Source organism: Pteronotus mesoamericanus, unplaced genomic scaffold (assembly GCF_021234165.1).
Source record: "Pteronotus mesoamericanus isolate MK-2021 breed Mesoamerican mustached bat unplaced genomic scaffold, CSHL_Meso_final scaffold_705, whole genome shotgun sequence".
Taxonomy (NCBI): domain Eukaryota; kingdom Metazoa; phylum Chordata; class Mammalia; order Chiroptera; family Mormoopidae; genus Pteronotus; species Pteronotus mesoamericanus.
In genome coordinates, this window is record NW_026555326.1 from 5,898,957 (window position 1) to 5,910,794 (window position 11,838).

The 11,838-nt window shown below is 39.5% G+C and overlaps 1 protein-coding gene and 1 non-coding gene across 5 annotated transcripts in view; both read left to right on the plus strand.

Annotated features, from left to right (window-relative positions):
• The window catches only part of RBBP5 (RB binding protein 5, histone lysine methyltransferase complex subunit), a 33,847-nt gene extending 22,311 nt beyond the window's left edge, over positions 1-11,536 (plus strand). Inside the window, exons 7-14 of one of the 4 annotated variants that reach the window (XM_054563303.1) lie at positions 872-991; positions 1,080-1,233; positions 1,330-1,401; positions 2,241-2,358; positions 3,527-3,596; positions 3,989-4,218; positions 4,971-5,162; positions 9,637-11,536. In XM_054563303.1, the coding sequence (XP_054419278.1) occupies positions 872-991; positions 1,080-1,233; positions 1,330-1,401; positions 2,241-2,358; positions 3,527-3,596; positions 3,989-4,218; positions 4,971-5,162; positions 9,637-9,665 (985 nt within the window). In that variant the 3' untranslated portion in view covers positions 9,666-11,536. Of the gene's footprint in view, positions 1-871; positions 992-1,079; positions 1,234-1,329; positions 1,402-2,240; positions 2,359-3,526; positions 3,597-3,988; positions 4,219-4,970; positions 6,272-9,007 lie in introns of those variants that run through there. The other 3 variants (XM_054563305.1, XM_054563304.1, XM_054563302.1) reach the window with 3 other exon arrangements.
• On the plus strand, positions 7,156-7,259 carry LOC129062489 (U6 spliceosomal RNA). Its single transcript, XR_008528280.1, has one exon. It is a non-coding gene; the product is annotated as a U6 spliceosomal RNA (small nuclear RNA).
• Positions 11,537-11,838: the final 302 nt, after the last annotated feature.

An 11,838-nucleotide genomic window follows, 5' to 3' on the forward strand; every position in this document is an offset into this window, starting at 1 on the left:
CAGCATTCACATCTTCTTTGACCGGAAGTTATCAAGCAATTTCCTTTACAGAAAAGATACGTGATGATACATGCTTAGAACCAAAAATCCTGGCACGTGGTTAGGAGTGGGTAAAGATACTGTTATAATCAAAATTGATGTCACAGAATTCACATAGTAACTGAACATATACTTTACTTACATAAAGCCTATTTATCCCTGTAGTTTCAGGTGTTTTTCTGGTAAGTTTGGTTACCCAATTAGAAGGAGATATATCAGCAAAAACAAGAAGAAATAGGTTGTCAGTAGAAGAGGTAACAGTCATCCTGTTTCATACAGGAACCCCCGTATGTGCGTAGGGGACATTCATGTTCAAAATTCTCTTAATTAAGGAAAGGTTAGTGCAGTCTGAAAGAAGGCATGAAATGGTGTATTTTAACAGGTTTCTAATGTAATTACAGTAAAAGAAAAAGGAACATCTTAAATTGAAATAGTTTATGAATTCATTAAAAAGACTATCTTGTATATAAAACGGGCCAGAGAAATGAAGTATTTATATACATTTAACTGTACCCTTGAGAATTCAGCAAGCTGGTTTCAGTTTACAGATCTTGGATCTCAAATACTGGTGATTAGTTTGTTGGTTTGCACGTACAAGGTTCAAGTATACACAGGAAGTATATAACGTATTCTCACTTCAAATTTAATTTTGGTGTGGGAGGTGGCAAGTAGATGCGTAAGTATTCCGGGTTCATTACTTTGATCTTTGCTCAGTCTCTCCCCAGTTTATTAGTTCTGTCATGGTACTGTTTTAAGTAACAGGTTGTAATAGAAAATATTAATGGAAACAGATTCCTGAACTCTGGCATTGACATTTTTCTCTTTTCTGTAGTTGCTTTTTAATTAACACAGCAGATCGAATAATCAGGGTTTATGATGGCAGAGAAATCTTAACCTGTGGAAGAGATGGGGAGCCTGAACCTATGCAGAAATTACAGGACTTGGTAAATAGGTATGTGTCACAGCCTAGAAGACCGTGTGATAATCCATGACCTGGGCTCCAGTTCTAGTTTGCCTTGGGCTCTTTCTTTGTCCTTTAGGACCCCGTGGAAGAAATGCTGTTTCTCTGGGGATGGGGAATACATAGTGGCAGGCTCAGCCCGGCAGCACGCCCTGTACATCTGGGAGAAGAGCATAGGCAACCTGGTGAAGATCCTCCACGGGACGAGAGGAGAACTCCTGCTGGATGTAGCTGTGAGTAGAGTGAGAGGCTGCTGTTGTTACCTGTGTAATACAGGAAAACCATGGGTTCGTTTTAGAACTGATTGTTCTTTCCTCCATTAAATTTAGTGGCATCCTGTTCGACCCATCATAGCATCCATTTCTAGTGGAGTGGTATCTATCTGGGCACAAAATCAAGTAGTAAGTATTTGTCTGGTTTAACTGCTTTGAAACTAGAAACCTTTCTTTTTTTCAAAGAATTTTACAAATAGTAAGCTAAAAATTACCTTACTTTTTTTGGATATGATTTTGATAACCTAATTAAATAGGCTCAGTGTATCTAGCTGTGCTTTATTTTGATGGGACGGTCTTGGGCCATAGCCAACTCACAGTGGACTTTGTGTTACATCTTTCTGTTTCTTAGCTGAGAAAGGTTTTTATTTTGCTTTTGTATTTTCAGCTCAGTTTATGTTTTATATCTTCATTTTGTTTTGAACACCTTTAACTATATTTGTAATCAGTGTACTCATAAAAATCAGTCACGTATATAAAGGATTTGAAGATGTAGTACCCTAGAATTTCCTTTACTTAAAGGAAATTAAAAACAGTATTTGTTAACACCTTGGAGAATGGTTAATTAGCAGCCTAGAAAATGTATGGAACTCTGATCATTTTGCCTTTTTTGCCCTTCGGGGCAGAACTGAGAAAGTATGGGGTGCAGGTTTGGGGTTTGGATTATTGCTTCCATGAAGAAGAGTAAGTTGGAGTCAGAGTTGGTTTTACCTCAGAGTTACATCTTAAAAAGATTAAAGATGGCAAATTTTTGTGAAAGAACAATAGTTAATAATAACTTGGAATGTTTAAATTAGGAAATATCTTAACATAGTAAAACCTATAGATAATTTTTATTATCCACCAAATTTAATCTCAGAGTTCTAAGTAGCTTTCATGTTCATGTCTTTCATTTATGTCATTAATGTCTAGATTACAGGCTTTCGCTGTCTTAAATGGTTACGTAGTATATTTTGTTTGTGGTGTAGGAAAATTGGAGTGCCTTTGCACCAGACTTCAAAGAATTGGATGAAAATGTAGAATATGAGGAAAGGGAATCAGAGTTTGATATTGAAGATGAAGATAAGAGTGAGCCGGAGCAGACAGGTAATATTGCTTAATTGCAAACAGTGTTTCCAAAAGGAAAAATGATTGCTTTATTTGTTCTTAATTTGGGATGAAAATTTACTTCATCACAGTCAAAATGTCACTTTTTTAATTGATTAAGGGCTCACATGGGCATTATTACTAAGGTTCAACAGATCTCTTAACATTTTACTTTATATTTCCTGATAAACTATAGATGATTACATGAGGATTTACCAGTAGTGCTTAGCAAAGCTCCCACACAGACTGGGTGCTCAGCTGTATCATGTATTGTCACTCTTTTGTCAGTAAGGTGACAGGAAAGAGTATGGGCTCTAGAGTCATACTGTCTTGGGAAAAATACTTTTTAAAGCTGAATGTCCTTATCTGTGTAATAGTGGCTACAATAGAACCTTCCTTTTAGGCTTGTGGGGAATAAATGAGCTACTTCACTTGAAGCACTCAGTATAGTGCCCAGGTGTAACAGGCATTCTGATGTTAATTTCTATTCTGTTCATGATCTTTGGTATTTTTATCTCATCGATATTTTCTCTCAATGAGACTCCTTGAGAATGAAGATTTGACTTTTTACCTCCATTGTGTCTGTCTAACACATGGCTTTATGTCTAGTAGAGGTTTGCGTGTGTGAATGCTTAGTCTCACCACTTAGCACTGTCAGTGAATAATCAATGCCACAGATCAGCCTGATGGTGCGGGAATTAGGTCCTTGTTTTGTCATACTAGATAACTTACAAGCCTCTAAGGTGGTTTTAGGAGGGCCACCAGGGGTGCGGCCTGTGCTGGACTGTATTGGTATTATTGGATTATGTTCTGTGAAGCCTTCCCAGACTTTCCCATAAGCTGTTCCTCATTCCCATCCACTTAGTACATGGAACATATCTTTACTGTAGCACCTGTTAAATTGAAATGATCCGTTAATGTCTGTCTTCTCAATTAGTCTATGACGCTTTTACTGAAGAACTGTTCCCAGCTTTCTTGGTCATCGCTGTAGTCCCAGTGTCTAGCACGTGGTGGACATTTAGCACGTATTTGTGGAATGATTACGTAAAATGAACTGTCTGGTTTTCCTCCTCTGTTTCTTCTGAATTTCAGCTTATGAAAATCATTGAGCTAGAAGTAAAAGGCTGTTTTGCACTTTTCACCCCCCTGCTGTGTTTCTGTGCTGCAGGGGCTGATGCCGCTGAGGATGAGGAAGTCGATGTCACCAGTGTGGATCCTATTGCTGCTTTTTGTAGCAGGTGAGCCACAGGACTTGGCCTTGGATGCTCCTCCTCTTCCTCCTCCTTGTTGCTAGTGTTGTATGTCTCAGTTTCCCACGGCTGGCCCTTCAGTCCCGTCTGCTTATTAGATCCGAGAGCCAGCTGCTTTGTTGTACAAGAAATCCCTTTCTTTCTCCCCTGATAGAAAATCTTAAACTGAAATAATTCATTTATACTGTTTAATTTTAGTACTGGTTTTGTTAATCATGTCATCTGATTTTCTTTCATTCACATTGGCTTTCTTAAAGCTCTAGATCCATACCTGTTGCTTATGGTTAATATAGGTGATTCTGTCCTAGAGGAAGGGCTATTGTTTTAAGCAACTGTTTCCTCTCTTTTTCCAATCCCTTGTCTGATCTTATTCCAAATAGTGATGAAGAGCTGGAAGATTCAAAGGCTCTATTGTATTTACCCATTGCCCCTGAGGTAGAAGACCCAGAAGAAAACCCTTATGGCCCCCCACCTGACGCAGTCCAGACTTCCTTGATGGATGAAGGGGCCAGTTCAGAGAAGAAGAGGCAGTCTTCAGCAGATGGGGCCCAGCCACCTAAGAAGAAACCCAAAACAACCAATATAGAACTTCAAGGAGTACCAAATGATGGTAAGAGCCGCATCTCCTCTCTTTTGCCCAATAGACAGCACTTTTTATTCTCTAGCACAATCTGGTAATTTCCTGTTTCTTTGATTTACCTTCAGGGAATTTCCCCAGTTGTTTTTATAGCCCTTTACAACTTTGTACTGATTTCATGTACTTTCACTTTTCTTTCAAAATGGGGAGATTCTGCCCTCAGTACTTTGCCTAAGGTGACAGCACATTTTAAGTCTTCTGACACCTGGTTCAGAGTTTCTTTCTTTAGGCCACCCCCGACCCCCCAAGATTTTGTTAGGTGGTAAAGGACTGGTCAGACTTGGACAGTCTTTTCTTTCTTCCTCCTTACTTTTTATAGTCTGACACTGGAAGCCTTTATAATCACATATTTGAATCAGGACTTTTACCCGGGTCTCTAGTTTCCAAAGCGCGTTTCCTTTCTGTTCTCACATGGCATTGGGGATGTGCACTCCAGCTCTGCCTTGCTGTGGATAGTATCCGTGTCCTTCAGCTGCTTGTTCACTTCAGAGCTGCTGTGCCTTGGTACAGGCACATAGGCTGTGTGTGCCCTTTAGCCAACCGACTATTTGTCAATGACCATTCTTTTTATAGTTTAATAAATAATAAACAAAGCAAATTTTTCTCCTTGTATTAGTAGCTCTGGGACACAAGGGCAACACTCTGCTCGTGGATAGGGGACATGCCGTGTGCTTACCTGGATAATGGGAGTGGTAGTGTTTCCATGCCTATCTGTCCTTTTACAGAAGTCCATCCACTACTGGGTGTGAAGGGGGATGGCAAATCCAAGAAGAAGCAAGCAGGCCGGCCTAAAGGATCAAAAGGTAAAGAGAAAGATTCTCCATTTAAACCGAAACTCTACAAAGGGGACAGAGGTTTACCTCTGGAAGGATCAGCGAAGGGTAAAGTGCAGGCGGAACTCAGCCAGCCCTTGACAGGTAAGGACACATTGGGAGCGCTGTCTGGCTTGCTTTGTGGCCTTGCTTTGTACAGCCCCTGACAATGTTTACCTGTAGCATCTTTTCTTTCCTTCCCTCCTTTTTCCAAGTGGCGGATATTCTCCGAGTTTTAAGCTGCTGACAAGGGCAGGCTAAACCATATTGGCTGAATTTGGTGGCTCTCAACCTAAGGTCCCTAAATAGTTTTCAAGAAATCTACAGTCCATTGATATTTATGCAGAATATTGTGTGGGAAAGATGCCTATACCTAGAGTCCTAGCGGAATCCATGACCTGCAAAGGGATAACAACCCCTGGTTTAATTCATTCCTTCATCTGTATTTCCTCCTAGATATTTTGTTTTGCCTCAAATGAAAGAGCCACACAGATAACCACAACTATAAGCTTGCTTTATGTAGCCCCTGTCTGTTTAACTGTAGTATCTCTTCTCTCTCTCTCTCTTTCTTCAAATTATTCAAATCCCAGAGCTTTTTCTCTCTCCCAGTAGTCTAGAAGCAATAATGAAGTTGTTGGTAGTACTTTCATGTTAAGAGAGAAGATTGAAAAGATTATTCTAACAGGAGGAGATTACCAAAAAGACAGAAACTGCAGTGTCTGTGTAGCTTGTTAAAACCTAAGCCTTTTGAAACTTACTGAGTTTTCTGACTTTTATATGTTGAGGGATTTTTATTGGGAAATAGAAGAACAATTTTAATTTTCTATAAAATATTTGTGAACCTAGGAAGACTCCTTTTCTATTCCAGCATTGTTGGTTTCTGGAAACTTTCTGTTTTATGTAGAAGCAGTACTTTAGTTAATACTATACTCTCAGTTTTTTGCAGCTAGGTCAGTAGACTTAGAGGCCGGATTGATAAAATAGGTGGTTGTATTCAGTATTTTTCCCCTTTGCTTTAACATTTTAATGTAAATACGTCAATCCAAAAGTGGTGACGTGGGGCACTGAGTGTGAAACAGAATTCCTTGTTTATTCTGAAGTCAGTTTATCATTATGCACATGAATTCTCTTCTACAGAGAAGCTGAAGCAGACTCAGTTACTCATCATTTTGAGTATTCTGCTTCAAATTAGTTAGACTTCAGTTTTTCACAGTCCAACACGATACTACTGAGCACCCCATGTTTCCCAACAACAGTATTTATGGTGCTTCAGAGATGATCAGTTACAACCTCCACATTCAGTCACATAAGGCTCTGTTTGTATGTATTTAAAATAGTCTGAAAGAGTTATCTGGATATCACCAACAAAGACTGCAGATTAGTAAATGACTCATTAAATAAAAATAATTCTTTCATAACTCATTTCTTGCACAAACTGATGCTACTACAGAAGAAATACAGTTTAAAGTCTAAATAGATCTTCCTAGCCCAAAGTGCTGAAATGCTTCGGGGTGCTTTCAAATTGTGGCCAAACATCTTGAGTTAATTGAAATATCCTAGGACAGTCTCCTAGCTTCTTTAAAACCTGTCTGTAATTAATCATTTGCTTTGTAATAGTAAATGTACGGTAAATAAACCATTTAAAGCTTTCAAACCTCACTATTTTTTAAAAATTCAAAAGCTACTATTTTTCTCTATTTAGTACAGTGATTTCAGCTTTTAATTTTGGTTGATGTGGCCACTAACAGTAACTAAATATCTCTGGCATTTGCCAAGCTGGGTTTCTGTCAAGGATACCATGAGGTACTTTTAGGTTTTACAACTCAGAGCACAACAGCCGTGCTGTTTCTCAGCTGTGCTTCAAAACTGTCTGAAAGAGTAAAAACCAGCTCTGACTGGTGTGGCTCAATGGGTTGGGCATCATCCTGCAAACCAAAAGGTCACCAGTTTGATTCCCGGTTGGGGCACAATGCTTGGGTTGTGGGCCTGGTTAGAGGTGTGCTGGAGGCAACTGATTGATGTTTCTCTCTTTCTCTCTCTCTCCCTCCCTTCCCCCTCTCTGAAAATTAGTAAAGTCTTTGTTAAAAAATCAGTTCACGTGCTTGCCTCAGGAGCACATGTACTAAAATTGGAATAATACAGAGACTAGCATGGTCTCTGTGCAAGCATGACATGCACACACCCAAAATTAGTTCAGTCTGAGGATTATATTTGTAGGATTAAGGTTTAGTGTCCCTTCCCTCCCCTACAATGCTCTAGTTTTGCATTAGAGCTAAATTGTTTGAAGGCAGGATTATAGGTATAGGCTGTGTTACTTACTGCTCAAGTTATATAAATGACAACTGTATGTTAATATCTGCAATTGAGCAGTTACTGGAAAAACTGCAGTAAGCCCTGACAAAGCTGCTATAGTGTGTTTCATATTGCAACAGGACATTATGCAGGAAGATTGGAAGACACATAGACCACTATAGAAATAATCTGGCTATCTGGAATCTAGGGCTACAGAAGATTCTTTCCTATCAAACAGCTCAGCAGTATTGGATAGCACCTGTGGACCAACATCCATGAAGACACACTTTCTGTAATGAGGGAGGATCCGTCAGTGAAGCATGGTGAGGGTGACCCTGACCTTGGGGCTTTTTGGAAAGGCCAGATCAACATAGCACCTCTCAGGTTCCCCACAGTTACCTTATTGGATACCCTCCAGAGTGCAGTCCTCAGAGCAGAAACTTGAGGTGTGCGCAGAGCCACCAGTGTCCCTGTTGCCCCGTGACTGCTCGAGGATTGCCCGAGAACCTGGGCTCTTTGGCAGTCATCATCCGCAGCAGCCTGTGTGACAGAGTTGTGGTCTGCCAGCATACGTGAGACGGTGGGCATGAAGGGGGTGGTGTGCGCTGAGGCCTTGTGGGGCTGGCAAAGGCCCAAGTGAGCAGAGGCGCCGCTTCTGGGGGCGGGCAGGCCCCGGGAAGGTTCCCCGGCATTTGGCCCCCCACTGTCCTCCTGCTGCCGGACAGGTCTGCGGTTGTTTTGGATGCTTAGTATTGAGGGTTTTAATTTCCCTCTTCTTCCCTTTTTAAAAAATGATCGGTCAGTCAAGACTAGTTTATGAATTTCTGTTGAACTCAGACAACTATTTGCATATTCTTTTTTGTTTCTTTGTGATTTTATTAGCTGACCAAGATAATGTTTAAAAATCAGGATTTGGTATTTTCTAAGGCCACCCTGTCTTGGGTTGCTATTGGGAGGCACCAGTAGCAGCTGTTCATCATGAGGTGTTATGGTAGATTCTCTTTATATTACAGCTAAATAACACGTGTCCTTGGAGCAGACTAGCCGGGAGGCCTTCTGTTGTACTGCTGTGTCTGTGTATCTTTTCTCACTCGTTGTATGATTGTTCTGGTTTTGGTTTTTCTGTCGTGATTTAGGCTTAAAATGTCCATGTTGTAGTCATTTTTAAGCTGTTAAAACAAGATTGGTTAGAGTACCTAAAAGGACAGTCTGCAAAATTAACCATGAAGTGTTAAAGGCCTGATAGTGAATTCTGTGGTGTAGATTCTTCTGTCTCAAGATTTTTAAAAAATAAACTCAAAAGGTTAATTATGTTTTTTGAGAGCGATCTGCTTAACAGGTGCCTAATAAACTTTTTACCTCACTGAACTACATAAAGTTTAAATTTGATTTTTGACAATATAGCATCCATGAGAGTTTGTAATTTCAGGCTTGTTCTCAGGCAAATGGGAATATACTTTTATTGCCATTTTTCATTTTTGCTTTAATTTTTACTGTAAAATTCAGGTTAAAAGCAGAGTTTATAAATGGGTATTTTTCTTTTATAACTTGGGCAATTATTTTTTTAACCATTTTACCTTCAAGTGGCATGTTCTCTTCCATTCCCAATGATACCTGGGAGGATTTTCTTCACCTTGTTCTCTTTTTACACTTCCTAGTTAATATTTCACAGCAGCCCATCTAAGGATGTCCATCAGAGGTTGAACAGCTTCTATGGAATAATCAGGAAAGTGTTCATTTGATTTTATTATTGAGGATTTTATTTATTGATGAGTCGTTGGCACATAGAAATCCCAACACTAGTATTCATTAACATTTCATCATATTTGGAATTCTAAGGTGATGAGAATGTCACTGAAGGAACAGGGGTGCTTGGAAAAGGGTTTGTTCCTCACTGTTAATCATTTAGTGACTAATCAGCCTAATATATGAAAGATTGGAGATGTAGTACCTTAGAATTAATTTCCTTTACCTACTGCGCTATTTGTTAACACCTTGGAGAATGGTTAATTAGCAGCCTAGAAAATGTGTAGAACTCCGATGATTTCATCTTTTGTGCCCTTTGGGGCAGCACTGAGAAGGTATGGGGTGGAGGTTTGGGGTTTGGATTATTGCTTCAGTGAAGAAGAGTAACTGGGAGCTGGAGTTGGTTTTAACTTAGAGGGGGAGATTCTTAGCCCATGTGTACTTGTCATGCATCATCCAGCATCCATCAGTATTTCTGCTCTTGTAAGTAACAGGTTTAAGTTGATACTAAAAGAAACCTTTTTGTGTCTAATCTCTTTAGCAGGGGGAGCAATCTCTGAACTGTTATGAAGATCCTTGAAGTGCTTCGCTTTTTCCCACTTTTCCATCATGTGGCTTCTGGACACTGTTCAGTCCTTTGAAATTGACTTTAATTTAAAACAAATGCCTCTGCTTCACCCAGGAGGTGGAAGGAGTGAATTTTATGTTTGAATGAAGAAGTGAATTATGAAAGAAGAGTATACGTCCCTTCCCTTTCAAGCATAAGTCCAAATAGGCTCTCAGGAATGAGGATTTGTGAAGACATCAAACGGGAGTTAGACTCATTTAAACTTTAACACTGAGTCATGTTGCTGGAGAAAAGATACCTGTTTTGCTCATCTAATTTTATTGTACCCAGCATCATCATTTCCTGTCTCCTATCGGCTTTCTGTCCTCGGTGCATGTTCTTGAATAATTTGTTCTTATCTGAAAGTCTGCTACCAATATCTTTGGAAAACTTCTGTTGCATATTCTCCCATTTTGAAATTTACCCTCTCATCAGATACCCCCTATATTTCCATATTGTATACAAAGGATGGGTAAAAAGAAAGTGCTTGAAATATTTGAGATTTTCAGAAAGGAAAGGAAGGTAAGAAAGTCCCCCTTTTCCTAATACACCCTGTTTTGCTCAAGCTGGGCTGTAAGAGGGGTTTTTGTTTTCCTTTCACTGCACGTTTCCCTCCAGTATTGGTTCATTCTCATTAATCATGGTTTTTTGAAGGTAGCTCGTTTCATCCGTCTCCAGCAAAGAATCATCAGTAGTTTATATTGCATCGCCTGTGCTGGCTTCCACAGATGAAAACAAACCAAGCTGTCTCTCAGCACGTTTCTTTTATATGGGGGTAGGGGACTCTATGCAAGGACTAAAAAGTAAATCCGTCCAAAATCAAAGCAGCAACAACAGTTCAAATCACAGATGAAGGAACAAATTTTTTTTTTTATCATTGCTTGTGGATATCTGTCCTTCCGTCAGTCATTGCATTTTCCCCTTCTTGTATCCAAGCTCCTTTTCCTTATGACATGTTTCATTCACTTCCTTTCTGTGAAAGGTTGCTTAGCTTTTAAAATTTTTTTTTTTTTACATTTTGCTCTTGCTGTTCTTTTATATAAAAAGTAGATTGAATGGATGTGCACATTAGGTGTTTGAAATTCTCTGAAAGTCCAGAGTAAAGAAACCAAGTGTGGGGAGGGCTCACTAGTTGTCTGAGGAGAGCATTCGCTGACCAGAAGTGCTTAACCTGGATCATCATTTTCACAGTGTTTTCAGAGGAGAGTTTAAACTCTGCTTATTGTGAAATCTCTATCAGCTGGTGGGTGCTCCTGCAGGTAGCCAAACAGATTGCTTACCTTTTGGATTTTAGGATAGAAATCAAAACAACACATCAATAGGAGCCTCTTTCTCCTATTCCATCTTTTAGAACAAAACAGTAATTGAACTCTTCTTGAGTCAGTCACAACATATCTATATTTTTAGATGCCACTATTTTTTTCTCAAATGCTTGTTTTGTGAATTTCACTTCCTATTTCATCTCACATCAGTGCTTGAGATTAATAGGGGGCTCACTAACATATTTTCATTTGCAAACATTACTTCCATTCCATATCTCTGTGCTATAACGCTGCAATAGTGTAAAACTGTGTGATACAAAGGTTCCTGGCAGCAGCTCCTAATAATTATTTATGCTTTTGGAATTTTTTTTCAGCTCATTAAACCTCTGTCCATTTCAGTTTGGTTTTCTCAATTTGTACAATATAAGCATATTCTCTTTCTCCCTTTTGTCATCTCCCCCTTTTGTTTTTTAATGTTCTGTAGTTTTGTACAAGACAAGACTTACTAGCCTTGGGTATTTCTTGCTGAAGCTTTAATGCTTTGTCAATAAAATCGGATGTTTATTAAAGAACAGGTGTAGATGCTTGTTTGTAGGTACTGATCACTTTGGAAACTCACTGCCACTTTGTGTCATAGCAGAGGCAGCTTCTGTGCTGTCAGAAGGCCTTTGTGGACACACACAGCTGGGATGGATTAGGGATGGTCAGGCAGTCCAGGTTTCTGCCTCAGGACAAGATTACACATAACTCAAACAAAGGTATTAAATTGAAAAGAATAGGAACGGTCTCTCCCCAAGTGTTTAAATTCATGTAAGTGTGTATCACTGCGCTGTCGCGGCCCCCATGCTGGGGGTGTTCTGGAGGCTGTGCAAAC